This window comes from Anastrepha obliqua, chromosome 3, assembly GCF_027943255.1.
Source record: "Anastrepha obliqua isolate idAnaObli1 chromosome 3, idAnaObli1_1.0, whole genome shotgun sequence".
Taxonomy (NCBI): Eukaryota; Metazoa; Arthropoda; class Insecta; order Diptera; family Tephritidae; genus Anastrepha; species Anastrepha obliqua.
Window position 1 is genome coordinate 63776764 of NC_072894.1, and position 16389 is coordinate 63793152.

A 16389-nucleotide genomic window follows, 5' to 3' on the forward strand; every position below is an offset into this window, starting at 1 on the left:
ATAGATACATTCCACTCAGTCCTTCCTGTGTCTCGTTATTTGAAGAATACTCCTCGACACTCTTCTTGACTTAAAAAACAATAGAGGTCTAAGGCCCATCTGCCCACCCATTCTTGCTAGTAGTATAAAAACATATATATTTATATACTTATAATTGGCACCCTCTGATCTCCAACAAATGGTAAATGCACTGCACAGTTATTGCTCGCAATGGGCATTAAAGTTAATCTTGCCAAGTCAAAAGTAGTCGTGGGTGGTAGAGTCTCAAACAACTTTAACTGGAAATATTGAAATACTTCAATAGAAAATTAGCTATGGTTAAATATATTATAAATCAAAGGATAAATACCTCAAAGGAACTGAAAAAAAATACTGCAAAGAAAAAAAGTTCTATCATGTCACGGAAACCAAGTTTGAGGGGTTGAAAGATTTGAGAAAATTGAGAAGTTTTTACTCTTTTTTATTAAGAAAGTAATATTTTTGGCGTCTAACATCCTAAACTTCATGACACACCGCGGATAAATCGGATTATTACCGGAATTTTTATATACCCTCCACCAACGCATATGATTTATCGCGCGGTGCTTAAGCCTACCAACACCAAGGCTTCCATGTGTCCTTGCTGAAGAAACGCTCAAATTAAGTACTTACTGAGTAAAAAAATGGAAGGAGCTAGCAAGTAGAATTTTCTTCTACTAAATAAACTGATTGAAAATGAATTTGTTTTGTACACTCAAAGACCTTCTGTTATAGTACAATCTCATACGAACTTCCGAATGGTCACGCATCACCCCATTCGACTGCAGCGATCGCCAATGCGGATTAATATATATTTATATTAGGTTGGGGAATAAGTTCGTAGCGTTTTCACGAAAGACTTTTATTTAAAAAAAAAAAAACAATAATTATATCAACAGGTTAATCAGTTTTAGACTCGCCGTTGTTGTTTACAACCTCTTCCCATCTCTAGACTAATTTTTTGATGCCGTTTCGCCAAAAATCGCCAGGTCGTGTGGCAAAGAAGTTGTCTAGTCAGTTTTTAAGTACCTCTTTGTTATCGAAGGTAACACCCTTCATATGGTGTGACAGCGAGCGCAAAAGATGGTAATCGATCGGTGCAAGGTCCGAAAAATACGGCGGATGCTAAAGGACTCCCATTTGAGCTCTTGAAGTGCGGCTTTAACGACTTGCGCAACTTGGGGCCTGGTGTTATTGTGATGAAGTATGGTTTGACCATGTCGATCAGGTTTTTTCAGTCAAATAGTCTTATTCACGGGGTGTAGCTGGGCAATGTAGAGCTCCTTGTTGAACGTGGCATTCTTTTCAAGCATTCCCAGTGCACCATGCTCTACCAGTTCCACCAAACACATATCACGATCTTCTTTGGATAAAGATCCGCCTGGACTCTCGGCTTTGGTGCATCTCCTGGAGCCACCCCTCCTCTCTTTGCTTCATATTGATGTATAAACACCATTTCTCAACGCACGTGACGATTCGGTACAAAAAGCACCGTTTCTGACCGCGTGTTGCTTGCAGACGGCCGAGAGCTGAGAAGCAATTTGAAGGCGACTTTTTTTGTTTTTTTTTCGTTGAGAAGGCCTTCCGCTGAGGGACGTGTCATCGACATCAAGGCGCCATCTTTGAACTTTGCAAACCATCTCCGTACTGTAGATTCGCCTATGACACCTTCTCCATATTCGCCACAAATGTGTCGGGCTGCTTCGATAGCTTTTTTACCTCGTTGAAAAAAAGCTAAGAAGAGGAGGTGTTGCAAAAGTTGACATTTGCCTCCTGGGTATTCCATTTCTAAGGTTCAAAACTAATAGAAAATGAAATAACTCAAAAAGACAATCAAATAGTTTTGTAGAGCAGAAAGAACTCTATCGAATGAATACTTACCATTTGCCAAACAGCAAACAAATCATTGTAAAATAAAGAAAAATATAAAAACGCTATAAACTTATTCCGCATCCGAATAGTTAAACTACTCACCGGGTCGATTTCTAGCTAATTTTTTCTATTGGAAGTTAACCATAATGTTCTCTCGCCACTATCAAGGTACTTCAGATTTCTTTTATTTAAACCATTTAAAACCTTTTGAAATCCCATACCAAGATTGTAGCTCACATTCAGCACATTTGATATGTCGGACTCTCTTTTCACGATACTATCCCCCTCCAGTAAATTATTGACGATTGACGACTGTAATTTTTATTCAACTAATGAATTTTTTGTTGAGTGATTCACAAAGTATTTATCATCTAATGGTGATTGGGATTTTCATCACTTAAGTACAATATATTAATCATTATTATTACCAGTGGCGTGTTTCGGATAGTCATCGGAGTCGTTGGAGTCGAATAACGTGAATTTTGGCTTGCTTCTAAATACGTTTTTAATATTTTGAAATATTAAAATAAATATTTCTCTTAATCGAGATCAATAAAGTATTAAGAAAATAATTGAAATATTTCATCTCTACCTAAATAAACGATAGAATAATTTCAGTTCAAAATTTCACCCTTGTGTGTATGTATTAGTATTTATACGATAGTAGAAGTACATTTTCGATGTATTGGCCTTACTATAATATGGATTCGGTTTTATAAAATTATCGCAGCAAATAATTAAAAGTAATGCTAAAATTGCTAATTTCATACATATTTTTAACTAAAAGCTTTGTCGTAAAATCTTTAAAAACATTCGTTCAAAACTTAATAGAATGAGGGATATATAGCGTTCAGAAAACAAAATAGCCCAACAATTTAAATTTCAGCAGTTAGTAATCATCAACAACAATCGTCCAAAAGATGAATGCAAATCCATACAATCAAAGCACTCATTCTTAGGCACGACTGCTGCCAACAAGCAGGCAGTGGTCGTTGAGGTTTCCGGCTAAAATTGGATAGTTTCTAGAATATAAACATATTTCCTTGCTAGCGCAAGATTTAAACAGTTTGTTCAAAATCTCGAACGTATGTAAACATAGGCGAGAAAAATATATTCTATTATGTGTATGTAAATAGAATTATTCGATTGCGTAAATGTCTCGTGTATTTTGCTGAACTTCAAGCAATGTTTATCATCAGTCCACACACTTTTCGCTATACTGTAACATTAACTGTTATAATAATTTAAAAAATCTTTATAAATATTTTCTTTTTATTATTTTTAAATTTTATTCAATTGTTGTTTTTGTTCAACTTAAATTAAGGAGCATCTGAAATATTATGTATTAAGATAATATAAAAATCACACTCCTCTTTTGCTTTATCTTCGTTTAAAGTATTGAACAAAAAAAAATTACAGCGAATAACAACAAAATAAATACATATTTTTTTCATATGGCTTCGGCAAACGAAACTGTGTGAATTTCACGCACTTTTCTTAAATTTTGCATTTTTTTAATTTTTTATAGTTTTTCATATAAAAAACATAGACCTAAAATCATAAATTAGTTTAACTTAAATAAGAAAAGAAAGTTTTAGAAGACACATTTTTGCTTGGTTGGAGTCGAAAATAGTTGACCCATATTCAACCCATATTCAAAGTTTGACGCTTGCGCGATCAGTCCCAAACAATGTAGTACGCATGTAAATGCAAGTGAAAGTGAGTATGTAGTGAAAAATTAGCAACCTAGGTTGTAGGAATTTCGTGGGCGGGTTGCATGCGAATGCGCATGTGCACCCTGTGGCGTGCAGGGCGTGCTCATTGGGCATATATTGGAGTGCTTTAAAGCTCTAACTGGCATCCGATCTGAAGAGGAAGCGACGTTTGCGTGGATCTAACTTAGCTTTTGTCAAACTGCGCGATCTCAACGCGCGATTTGATTTGGCACTATCTTCAGCTTCGCTTGTTTCAGTTTTAGCTGGCACATCGGACTCCGCAATCTCAACGGTGGCTGAACTGTCAGGTTCCCGGATATCAGTCACAGGTGCGGATTTTGTCTCAGTCTCAGTGTTTGCTGCTGTCTTGGCTACATTCGCACCAAGTTCTTCGTCATCTGTCTGCACAGCCTGGTCGATGGACTCAACTACTGGGGCGACTGCGGTCTGCACGGTTTCCGCTTGAAGCGGTAACGTTTTAAGGTCTGTCACTATGGCGTTTGACTCGTCTACAGCTACGGTTTCTTGCGCTTGGATATTGCTGCTCTCAGGCTCGGACACTCTATGATAAATGGGAAAAATGATATCCTCGGCAGGTGTTTGGTCAGCTGATTCTTCTTGCGGCGCAGACCCTTTTTGCAAACTAAATTTCAACTCCACGGGTTTGTCAGCGTTGTCTGGTTCCATAACCAATTCCATGGGTGCTCCTTTCTCATTGGCTGGTATTTGATCTAAACGTTCCTTTACAAGTTCAACAATGTCATCGATACTGATGGGTCTGAAGGCCATAGGAGCTGCGGGTTGCTCAATTTCAGGCTGACTTTCCACAGCCTCTGAAAGGTCGGGATGTGCAGCTTCCGGCTGGTTTTCTACAGCTTCCGTTTCTGCAACCTGTGCAATAGGTTCAGATTGGGCTTCCGCTGTGGAGGGATCCTCCACCTTTTGCTCCTCTGTAATTTCACTTTGAGCTAACGCAGTCTCTTCTGGAAGGAATTTCGTTTCCTCTTGCTTTTCTTCTTGAGCTGGCGCTTGTTCTTCGACCGGTGTTATTTCAGCGGATTTAATATTTTGTACTTCTTCGTATGGCGTCTGAATAACCGTTACTGGAATATGATACATATCGGAAGGGAAACTATTGGATATTGGGAACTTAAGCAATGGCGAAATGTTTGATTCTTTTTCTACAACTGGCTCATTTTCTGCCACAATTGGCTCATTTTCAGTCACAATGGGTTCATTTTCTGACACAACTGGCTCATTTTCTGACACAACTGGCTTATTTTCTGACACAGCTGGCTCATTTTCGGTCACAATTGGCTCATTTTCTGACACAACTGGCTCATTTTCTGGTTCAACTGCTGCAGGTTGCTCGGCAGCTATGGTTTTCAGGGAACTTGTATCAGCTTCGACAGCAACTTGTGTTTCTTCGTGATTAGATTGTGATTCTTCATTTTTCTCATCAGTCTGTTGCAATTCCTCAGTCTCAACTTTGACATCTTCGCTTTCGGCAGAAGTTGTGGGTGCTTCTTCTTCTATCGGTACTGGCAGACTAGGTTTGATATTAGGATGATCACTCTTAAGTGTGTTGATGAAGTCTGAGATAAGAGCTTCAGCTTCTGCGGCCAACTCGGGATCTACAGGTTTGAAACCACCCACCGTCTGCAAATGATCACCTTTTTCCTCGAATGCTTGTTGCACAATGGGGTCTTGCTGTTCCATTTCTTGTGTAGCCGGCATAGTTTCGATGGCATCAACGGGCTTTTGTGCCTCCATCTCCTCTAGTGATGGTAAAGCAGGCAATAATTCATCATTATTTTCAATGGGAGCAATCACCTCAGGTGCGGCATCCAAAGCAACAGGCTCCGATGCATAGCCTAGTTGGTCAACAATTTCCGCAGGCTCCCCGAGCAAAGATTGCTCTTCGGTTTGTGCTGGCATCTCGACACTGATTTGTGGCTTGATAATTTCTTGAAGCTTTTCCTCTTCTGGTGCACTTTCCAGAGGTTCTGAGCTTAAGGCTGGAACCTCTTCAACTACCTCAATTGGCTTGGCGGATTGTTCTTCTTTTTGTGTCTCCACAATGTGCGCTTTCTCTGCCTCCACTGGCTCCTCGATTTTTGTTACTTCTTCTGCTACAGGTTCTTCAACTTTTGAAATTTCTTCAGCAGCGAGTTCGTCATTCTTAACTGTTTCATCCAGAATTGGCGCAACATTTTCAGCCTCTTCCACTATGACTGGTACCGCTACCTCAATTGGTGCAGCGATATCATCTTTTGCATTACTTGTATCGTCTCGGTTTACAATTTGTGGTTCAACAATTGCCTTCAATGTATTTTCTGGTTCAACGATATGCTCCTCAATTTCGGAAGCTTGTGGTTCTGCATCTACTGGATCTTGAACTGGTTCCACAATGACTGGTAGTTCTTCGGCTGTCTGCGCTACAGGTTCATTGATTGCCACAGGCAGCGGAGCGGAGCCCGAGTTAGACTCCAATTTTACAGCTGGAACAACAGGTTCTACCGACACAGTTACGGGTACGGACTCGATGACAGGCACGTCCTCAGGCACTTTGTTGACTACCACATTATTTTTGTGTGCAAATGTGGGGCGTTTGCGCTTAAGCGATTCGGGATTGCTTAAGGTGTGCACCACCTCAACCTTGAATGGCGGTGCGGGCACTTCTACAACTTCCTTCTCAGTGCTATACGTCACAGCGGGACGCTTCTTATACCGGGGTGGTACTGATTTTACCTCATCTTTAATTTCATGGACGGATACTACTTCAGCTGGTATATTAACTGGTGCAATCGGACCAACATTAGGCATCTTGCGAAGGGGCATAATTGACGGCAGTTTATTTGTAGGATGAATTCCTTGGTATTGTTGCGGCTTTGGTTGTGGCTTTCTACGGTTAGGTTTCTGCACCTGCGCAGGCTTCACTTTCATAGGCTTTGCTGCTTGAGCAGGAGCTGCAGCAGTTTGTGGCTCTTCTTGAGGTGCAGCAGCTTGTTGGACTTCTTGCTGGGTGGGTTTAACTGGTTCGGGCTGTTGTGCTTCCGCTTGCTCTTCAGTGTCTGGCATGTTATTGGAATTGGCACTCTGCTCTTCGGTATTGCCAAAATTTCGGTTTAGTTCGTAATAATTAACAGAATCTTCACATGTTATGGCCATATCCTCACGACGCATGCAGGTAAATGAATCCTTCGAAACGCAAATGAATTTGTGGTTAATAACTAAATTAATAACCAAGTTATAGCAAAATGGCTTACCTGACTGAACACCGTCTCCTCGGGGCAGATAAAACTCCAACGGAATGTGTTCTCTTTGCCATCCGCGTACGTTACCGGCAAACAGACGTGGAATATCTGGCAGTCATTCTCCACGTCCGCGTAATAACCATATACTTTGTCATCGCATGAAAAGTTGTCAGTAATGTCTGTACGTATCGATGTAGCATTGCTGGGCAAGGTCAGTGTCGATGGCATTTCGGGGTACTCGGGTGCAAGAGGCTCAGGTGCCGGACGTTCCGCTTCAACTTCTTCCTCCTGCAGCACAATAGGCACATTTCGCTAAAATATAAAATAAGATAAATTGCAATGTAAATTGTTTGCTTTAACAAAATTTCAAGGGGAAAAAATGTCACCACCAATTGAACTGAACTCAACGTAGTTGCCTTTCGTCGTGAAACACTTAGACTAGACCAGATCGATCCATCAGTTTCTCCTCATTACTTCGTTAAGTATTATGCGTGAGCGCGAAATTTATGTAACCGTTGCATTGCATTACAAGTAGGCAATAAATGCTACCACGAGCGATATGGCGGAGTCAAATACGAGCATAAAGACGGACGTGACCACGGGCGCCAATCGCGCGTGTTCGAGTAATGATACTCCATCGATGTGCGATGGCCAATATCTTTGTTGTTGGTTGAAATGTACGGAATTTGAAAATTAATCAACGCTTTAACCAAATCGTCAATTTTGGTTGCAAAATGGCGCAATTGCAGTTGAAATACTTGGTATTGGTTTGGGCCAGCGGCAAAACAAGCGATAAGCGAAATTTCACCTGCTGTTCTAGTTTTCCTACGCTAGGTGCGAAGTGAAACTATATACCTTTGGATTTCATGCATTTGCTAGTGAATAGTGAATGGTTTTGAAATGTACGTTCGCCGCTAAGTAGGGTGTACACATTTGGTAGATGTTGCGCCTGGGCGTGCGCAACCGCACAGGGCTGTTTGCTTCGCATTTTGCGTGGACGGCAGTTGCACCTGTACGCTGATGAAAAACTTTCGTTCACTAACTGATCGCTTAGCTAATGCGTTTTCTTGCGACATCGCTGTTTTTTTATTTCTATTTTTATTTTTTCATTTTTTATTAATAGTATTGAATACTTTTTGGTCTCCATTTTAATCATTAATTTCTTTTTATCGCGCGCTTTCCGATATGCATAAAAGTTACAGTGATTTGTTGCATTTTAATGAGTCTCTTTAATGGCTAGCTGCGATGGTTGTAAATGATTTGGTAGGCGATGGGATTCACTCATGATTTATTATGTACTGTCGCTGGCATATTTTTTCTGGTTTATCATTGCAGGTTAGTGTAGGTATGCCGACCAACTTCACATAAGAATAATGAGTGATTATGAATAAATTACAAACAAAGGATTGTATTCTAAATACTTGCAGTTTTTAAGGAATCGAAAATGATGGGGAAACAGCACTTAGATGAATACCATTGCCGATGGTGTTACTTATCTGTGAACTTATTTGAAATATTATGAATTACAAGTTTCTTATTAAGATGGCCAAATTTATAGCTTAAAGGTCTTTCTAGCTTTGAAGTTTAAAAAATAGGAAGTTAATATACGTAAATTTATCTTCAAGTAGTTAAGCCCCAAATGGTTCCATGCCATGCAGAGAGAACTTAGGTTCCAATCTCAGTGAAAGACCAAAATAAAGAAAAAGTTTTTTCTAATAACGGTCGCCCCTTGGCAGACACTGGTAAGCCTCCAAGTGTATTTCTATTATAAAAAGCTCCTCATAAAAAAATATCCGCCGTTCGGAGTCGGCTTGAAACTGCCCCTCCATTTGGTAAACAACATCAGAACGCATACCACAAATAGGAGGACGAGCTCCTCCTCCTAGAAAGGGTGTATGAGTCAATTATATTATACATATATATATATATATATATATATATATATTTATATATATATACATATATATATATTGTATATATATACATATATATCGCTTATGGCCCAAAACCATATCGAAAGTACATTAGTGTAGTTCAATTGCAACTTTTTTGATTAAAACTAATGGAAAATTTAAATTGACCGGTTTTAAAGATAGCATATAAAGTTTCTAGCGTAATAACATAGCTTTGTTTTATGTTTGCCATAAATCGACTGTGAATCGAGATGCTTAAACTCTCCGTCAAGGACTGTTATAATATAATGTTCTGACAGAGAGTTGGCCTCGACATACGGAACATGTGTCCAATATGATATAAACTCCTCTGTGAAATCATCTAACCACTCTTTCGCTGTGGGTCGTCAACGCCGAAACAGCGTTTCCTTTCCGTATCTACCCTTAGATATCTTTATTGGAGCATCGATAGTATGACTGCTAGAATAGCGACTGAACAAATTTTAGTGCTGCATATCTATAATATAAAAATGATTCGCAAAATGTGTTGGTAAGCGCATAACTCAACAACGCATGGACCAATCCCAACAATTTTTTTTTTAAATGTTCCTTGAAGTCCAAGGATGGTTTGTACGGCGAGAAAAATTCGAATAATTTCCGGGAAACCCCTAAAACAGCGCTCTTCTTTTTCACTGAAAATACTTTTGTACGTTTTATTTCATTATTCTTTATTATATCGGTTATTAACCCTATGTTGATAATAATAAAAATAAATAATTATCTCTATGTTTTGTCATTAAAGCACCCAGTTTATAAATATTTGTCACCTTTAGGTTCCCACTATCCCTTTAGATTATTTTTCAATCAGGTTTGAACCTTAAGTTCCCTTCTTAACATCCCTGTCGGGGTTTTTAGTGGGCCCCAAAAGGGCCAAAGTTCATGGAAGCGAAGATATTTAGGTCACCCGAGCTGACCCTTTTCTTTAATTCTCCTGAACAGAACCGTCACCTCGATGACAGGGCGGTGTGTGAGGGTCAGCAGAGAAAAAACGTCTTAAGGTCGAAATGTAAACTGCCACATTCAAAATCTATTTTACAGAACGAAGTCTGTCGGGTCCGCTAGTTTCGAATAAAATAAAGACGGATTAATGCGCTAGAATGGGATTCAGTAACTGGAAAAGGGAGAAAAGTAACGAACCGTCCTGATGTATATTACATTCCGCTCAACTGACCTTTAAACCACTTTAATCACGAATTTTCTTCCATCATAAGTTTACAGTGCATGTGAGAGTCAGGTTTAAAGCTTCATATAACGGTGTGATTAAGATTAGTGGAGGTGTATCAGGAGCATAAACCTTTCACGACTTCCTATTTCAATAACTATGTAACAAGAATTTATAAGTTGCGTCAAAAACTTTGTTGAATTATATACTAAGATAAGAAGACTAAGACTAGAGAAATATTCCATGTCTTTTTTTCTGAGCATCGCACAGCAAGCCCGTTTTCAACAATTTTTATTTAATCTAGCCTTCTCGTGAGATTGCAAAAATTTAGCTGTATACGATGTGCGCCCCACCCAATCTTAAATATGACTAATCGACAATCTTAAACACGAGCGAGAATCAGTTTTTGTTTTAACACTGTTTTCTTTCTGCAATCCATAATTTTCAACCATTTATAGAACAAGTGCCCATTTTCAGCCCTAAAATGTTTGCTAAAGAGTGCTCTGCCGTAGGCCACATAAAGGAAACCCAAAAGTGGATCGGGTTACCATTTGTGTAATTCGCGCAGTCATTTTGCAACGCACTCTATTTCATATATTTATTTGTTCTTTTTGTATTCTTAAAGATTTTGGTTTGGTTTACTGTTGGCCAAATCTAGTAGCCCAATGAGTCCGGGCGAACGAAGTAAAAGAAGTAATTTAAGTGGGCAAAGTAAAACCAAAAACAAAATGGACAAAGAGCACACAACTAAGAATGAGTGTTGCACTTGACGCTCCAAAGGAAACAGAAGCAGAATCAATGGTGTGTTTGTTTGTAATGTTGGTGGTAACTTTTTTCGAATGAAATATCGAGACGTCTGGAATTTCAATGAACTCAGGCCTACATTCATTCAACCAGTAGCCGGTGCTGAGATTGGAGTGTGCAGGGCTACTCGCGTTTCTTGGCTGTATTGCGTCTCCATATATTTTGTACTTCTGATTATTACTTCCGTTTGTCATCTAGCAAATGGCACAGCACCTAACGGAAGTGCATATAAATGAGCAGAAAGCAACAAACATGCACTTATACATGCATATGTATATGCCTATAGTAGCATATGTTAATTCTTTTTCCTTCATGCGCACAAGCACATAAGGTGTTTGCTGTTTTCAATATGTTGCTTATGTGTTGCTCCTAATCATCTCGACTTTCATTTTATCCTCTCTACATACTAACATACTTGCTTACCACATTCACTCAAACCATTGTTTCATTGATTAAAACGCTTTACGATTTTCGCAAAAAATGTAATTTGATTAAACGCACCTTGACTCCATGAAGTGGTCCGGCCAAACAGCAGCCACTGAGGCACACTAACAGCAATGCGAGTTTCCACATTATTCCCACGCGCATGCGCCAACCGTTTTTCTCACCAAATAACTACCACAAAATTTTAGAATTTTTTCCTTGAAAACTGGTTGTCGACACTTTTCACACTTTTAATTTTTCGTACTACTCTAATTTTTGTTTAATTTTTTTGGTTTTAACTAGTTCGTTATACTCCAAAAGTTTTGTTGCGCTGTTTGAAAATTCACATTAATCCTTTATGGTGATTTCGTTCTGCCTGAATTTCCGCTACTCATACTATTATTGCTGGCTGGGCTATGTATGTAATTAATTTGTTTGTCTGTTTGATGCTTAAAATTTCTATTAAAGGTGCTTCAGACCAAAGCTCGCGCTCGTTTCCACTGTGAGGCACCGTTGGCTGAAAGTTACTAACTGCGACGGTTTCGGGTGCGTTACTCGCCATTTATATTCTTCACTTTGATTTATTAAGAATTCAATGAAGAGCCACCACTGACACCAATACTAACTCGAAGAAACCTATGTGTAGCACATACACAAATGCAAATGCTGGCACTTGAGTTGACATTATGCCTGGCCGCAACACCGTTTAAGTGGGCATAACCATCAACTCGGCAACTCTACGGTAATGGCATTGACAGTGAGGCAGTGTGGCAGCGAGCACACAAACTATTACAATTGCCACCGTAGTTAACAAGAACAACAATGACTGTTACCACTACAGTAGCATAAGAAATATTTATTCCGTTGAATTATTTCGCCAAGTTGTGGGTGTTCACGTTTGCGCGCATTTTCGTTTTGCGTTGCGCCTGCACTTTTGAATGGCCTCTCGGGCTCGCATGTAAGTAAGTGCTTAAGTTTAAGAGAGTGAGAGTTATGGCGCTCAAAAAATCAAGTGGTCTTTATATTATCATTTGGCGATTTTCATAAAAGAGGAATTTGTATAATCGTCGCTTAGTGAATATTTTTGTGTTGGAACTTGGTCGTGCAGTTGAAATTTTCCGAATGTGGTTCAAATATCCCTTTCTTGTTCACTCTAGAACTGAAATGACATAAAAGTGCTCTAATGAGATTTGGTTACTTCATCCTTCTCTGCCACCGAGACGTGACCGCAAATGAGCGTAATGTTGTAGTAGTTCGCTTGTAGGAAGATAGGTGCGAGTCGTGTGTCCACTGGGGTGCATAAACATCTAACAAATCCACATCGAATTTACACCTCTTCACATGCCATCTGAGGTAAACGGTGCCAAGGGATCGACAAGATTCCATGAGTTTCTTAACTTAATCCGATTATCGTATTTCTTAGATGAGTGGAAGTCAAACTTTGTTATTAATAAATCATTATTTCGCTCATATAGTGAAACGCTTACGCATAACGGCGCTTACTGGTGGCTTACACATGCTGCTGGCCCCAGTCAAAGCTATAGTAAAGTAGAAAACATAGGTGCCACCTCAGCAATATTTCCCTTCTCACTTTGTCTGAAGCTAGAAATATGCATATAACAACTTTTGATTACTTATAAGGAAGTGGATGTCAAACATTTTCCTAACCAAACCCTAGTTCTTTGCAATAGGATGTAGTGGTAACAAATGTCGCCTATACACCAATTTCTATACGGATGGTCGATAGACAAGTACTTTAAGCATAGATTAGAATACGATAAAATGCACAGGTTGAGTTTGGAAGTTATAAGAAGAAAAGGTCCCTCTGAATTAAGAGCGCAGATGGCGCTGTACTGTGTATTCACATAGGAAATTAGTATTCCTGGCATTAGTATTCCTATTCGTTTTGCTAAACTTAAGTAACTCGTCCAATTACTACTGAAGTGGTTGCAATATTTTGCAAATCTCAGCAGTCGAACTTTTTCTTTGAATGGTAAGTACATACGGCTTTCTAATAGGGAAAGATTCATATTAAAAGGTTATGTTGTTTTCTTGGAAGATCTGTGTTTTTAGGTACTGCTGCCAAACCATCATGGCAAGTTAGACGACTGAAAACCATTTAAGGGCCTGATTAACTCTCGCGAGGAAGACGCGAATCTAAAGGCCAGCCGCACTGTGGTTCTTGACTAGATTGTGTCGATAAAGCGAGATTTTGTTGTTAAAATATAGCGGTCATTACACATTTGTAAATTCAGTTGATGTTTTAAAAATTCTATTAATTTCATGGAAGTGTCCGATGCAAAATTTACATTGAAATCTCCAGTTGGGGAGGTTTCAGATCGTAGCGTTGAGGAAGAAGTTTACCACCATCACGAGTGTATCTTAATAACAAACCATGTAAAAATGCAATAATGTCATTGCTATGTGAATTCGGAGTTATGTAGACACCCACAATTACTATGTTTTGTCCATTTATCGCACAGCACACAGAAATACAAATATTACCGACATCTTCTGCTATAGCTGCATTTGATGTTGACTGTACAGCGGTAAATCGTAAGTGTGGTGTGAGGACATTCACGGTATCATTTTTGTTGTGGTAGATAGCGACTCCTCCGGTTCGAATATTACTTCTTTTACACTGGATGATGCAGTTGAAATTCGGTAAACTGATTTTCTCGTCTTCACGCAACCAAGTCTCATGAAAAACTACCACATTGTATTTTTCCATAACTGGATTCAATACGTCAGTAGCATGAGCACGTAGACTTTGACAATTGAAAGAGTATATCGACAATCCTTCTCTTTGTTGTCTAAATGGAATCATTTGTTGATCCAGAGTTTCCAAACAATTCATCGACAGTCTTCGAAACTCTGCTTGCAATGATGTCATTGTTGTTGATGGTCTCCGGCCATGGTGGAGTCTCACATCATCATTGCGTGTAATTATAAACAATGCATCAATGGAAGTAACACGTGACAGTGCGACATACAATAGCGATTGTGACTGTTTTTTATCGTATCCATAGACTATTTCAGAATATGTACCGCCCTGAGATTTGCGTGTGGCACTGGCACATGCACAAACTACAGGAAAATGTTTACGTTTTGCATTTATAGTTTTATTGTGATTTAATGGTATTGTAGCTGATCGTCTAGCTATCGGTACTGCTGTTTTACTAATATTGTTAGCTATCATATGTGCACTGCATTTCTTTCGCTGTATTAGGAAAGTCAAGCCATACAAAACTCACTTCTCCAGCGTTGTCAAAACCTATATGCTCTAGTTTACCAACGGCGCCATTTGCTAAGCCATCGGCTAGATCAATGTTCGACTACAAAGCACCGCACAAAGCGGAGAAATAGAATAGCTTGTATGCCATAGGCTTAAACGGTGACGGTTTTTCGTAACGCTAGCTCGTGTGTCGCGGCCTTGAAATAATACTCTGACGCGCGTAAAGAAGTTTGACTTCAAAAACAGTGACTAATATCACTAATAAGTCAAACGATTCGTAGAACCATTGAAAGACAACAGAATGAAAACCGAGCGTGGCTAATTTACTTCATAGAATTGTGTGAAAAACTCTATTAAATGCTTTAGAAAAGTCCGTGTAAAGACAGTTGACTTGAAATCCGTCAAAAAAGACTGAAAAACAATGAAACATGACAAATCCATGCAGATTCAGCAGAATTAAACTTTTAGTAGCGGAGTATATCTTTTCTTTTATGATTCCTTCGAGAAATTTTAATATAGAAAGCTTCGATTTCAGTCCATAATTGCACAAATCATTCTTTTCGCCACTTTTGAAATTTGAGGTAATAGTTGTGATTTCCCAATCTTCGATAGAAACTCCAGAAGTTAAAGATTTATTTGTATAAAATATTGGCTTGAGAGAAAACACAAAGGTCGGATAATTTTTGAAGAGAAATTCGTAAAGCCCATCCTTATCGGTCTGCGTAGAAGTTCCCATTGTCGTTGTCCAGAAAGGCAAGGAGGAGGAACTCTGTGAAACAATTAACAGAAGTGTACGTAAAGTGTATATACATACATAGTATGCAAATTTTTGATAGCGAAAAGTAAATGGGGTAAAAGAGAAATAAAAAAATTGTTTAGTTAATTTCTGTATCAAAATTTGTTATACGATAAAGTTTTTATTGCTCAAATATGTATTTTATTTATATTTTTTTAATAATACAATAATAAAAAAACAAGTAATGGTTTATAATATTATATATTCACCACTGTTTATTCTACAATTCGTTGGAAATTAAATTTTGGAACTATTATCCTGAATCATTTTTTCTAAAATTTAACCCGGAAATTAAAAATAAATAAAAGTTCTAAATAAATAATTATAAAAATATTATTTAGTTTTATTATAAATAAAATATTAAACTTGTTTTTCGTGTACTATTTTTTTGGTATGATTGGAGGCATAATTCACACAAATGTTTAATTATTTTTATGAAAACTAAGCTATACCTTTTGAAGAACATTATCTAGAAAAGGGCATGTTGACTTTTTATAACTCTTATTTATACACAATTTAACAGCAAAATAATTTGTTTGCAAAAATCAAGCCACCATTCACGCCTTACGACCAAAATTGCACTGATTGATTGAACGAGTCGACCCCGTTAGTCTAGCGTAAGCCTGCCATCCCAGAGGTTGTGGGTTCGAATATCATGTAAAACACAGTCCTCGCACTTTTCCAAATTTACCTACTTTCCTTCAGTTCCATTCCTCAACCCCAAAAGTCTTATCCGTTCCATCCTTACTCCAGCACAATAGTCTGCACATTATTTGCATTGTGGCTGCTAAAACAAAGAAAAGCACACAGTTACACATTGCATCAGTGGCGCCAGCAAGAGGAAGCGGGCGACCGCGGTAATAGCGCAGACACAAGAAATTTTGCGAAGTCCTCAACCATCTGAGCGACTCTTCTGCCAGAAAAATGTGAGACACAGATGGCGCTCCAACCATTAAGAAGGCGTTGTTCCTAAGCAACGACAGGTGGGAATTCCCACTACCTAGGACTAGTAGCGGTAGGCTAATCACATACCCTGTTAGAAATAAAAACAGATTAACGAAACCAACGTAAGACTGAGTCTTGTTGAGGCCCTATGCTCCCGAGACGAGTGAACAAGGGGAAAAAATTATTTATCAGGTTATAATAAAAAATACA

At 38.6% G+C, this 16389-nt stretch overlaps 1 protein-coding gene across 1 annotated transcript; it reads right to left on the minus strand.

The window, feature by feature from the left end:
* Positions 1 to 3358: 3358 nt before the first annotated feature.
* LOC129242939 (cytadherence high molecular weight protein 1-like) lies at positions 3359 to 11353 on the minus strand. Its single transcript, XM_054879890.1, has 4 exons — positions 11282 to 11353; positions 6875 to 7174; positions 4917 to 6806; positions 3359 to 4796 (listed from the first exon to the last, which is right to left on the minus strand). Exons 1-4 carry the CDS (start codon positions 11351 to 11353, stop codon positions 3741 to 3743), a joined length of 3318 nt encoding a protein of 1105 aa, XP_054735865.1. The 3' UTR covers positions 3359 to 3740.
* Between the last annotated feature and the right edge of the window lie 5036 nt (positions 11354 to 16389).

Coding starts and splice junctions, on each gene's coding strand:
- LOC129242939 (XM_054879890.1), bottom strand. CDS start 11,353: ATGTGGAAACTCGCATTGCTGTTAGTGTGCCTCAGTGGCTGCTGTTTG. Junction 6,807..6,874: donor AGGAGACGGTGTTCAGTCAG/GTAAGCCATTTT, acceptor TGCGTTTCGAAG/GATTCATTTACCTGCATGCG. Junction 4,797..4,916: donor TGTCAGAAAATGAGCCAATT/GTGACCGAAAAT, acceptor GCAGAAAATGAG/CCAGTTGTAGAAAAAGAATC.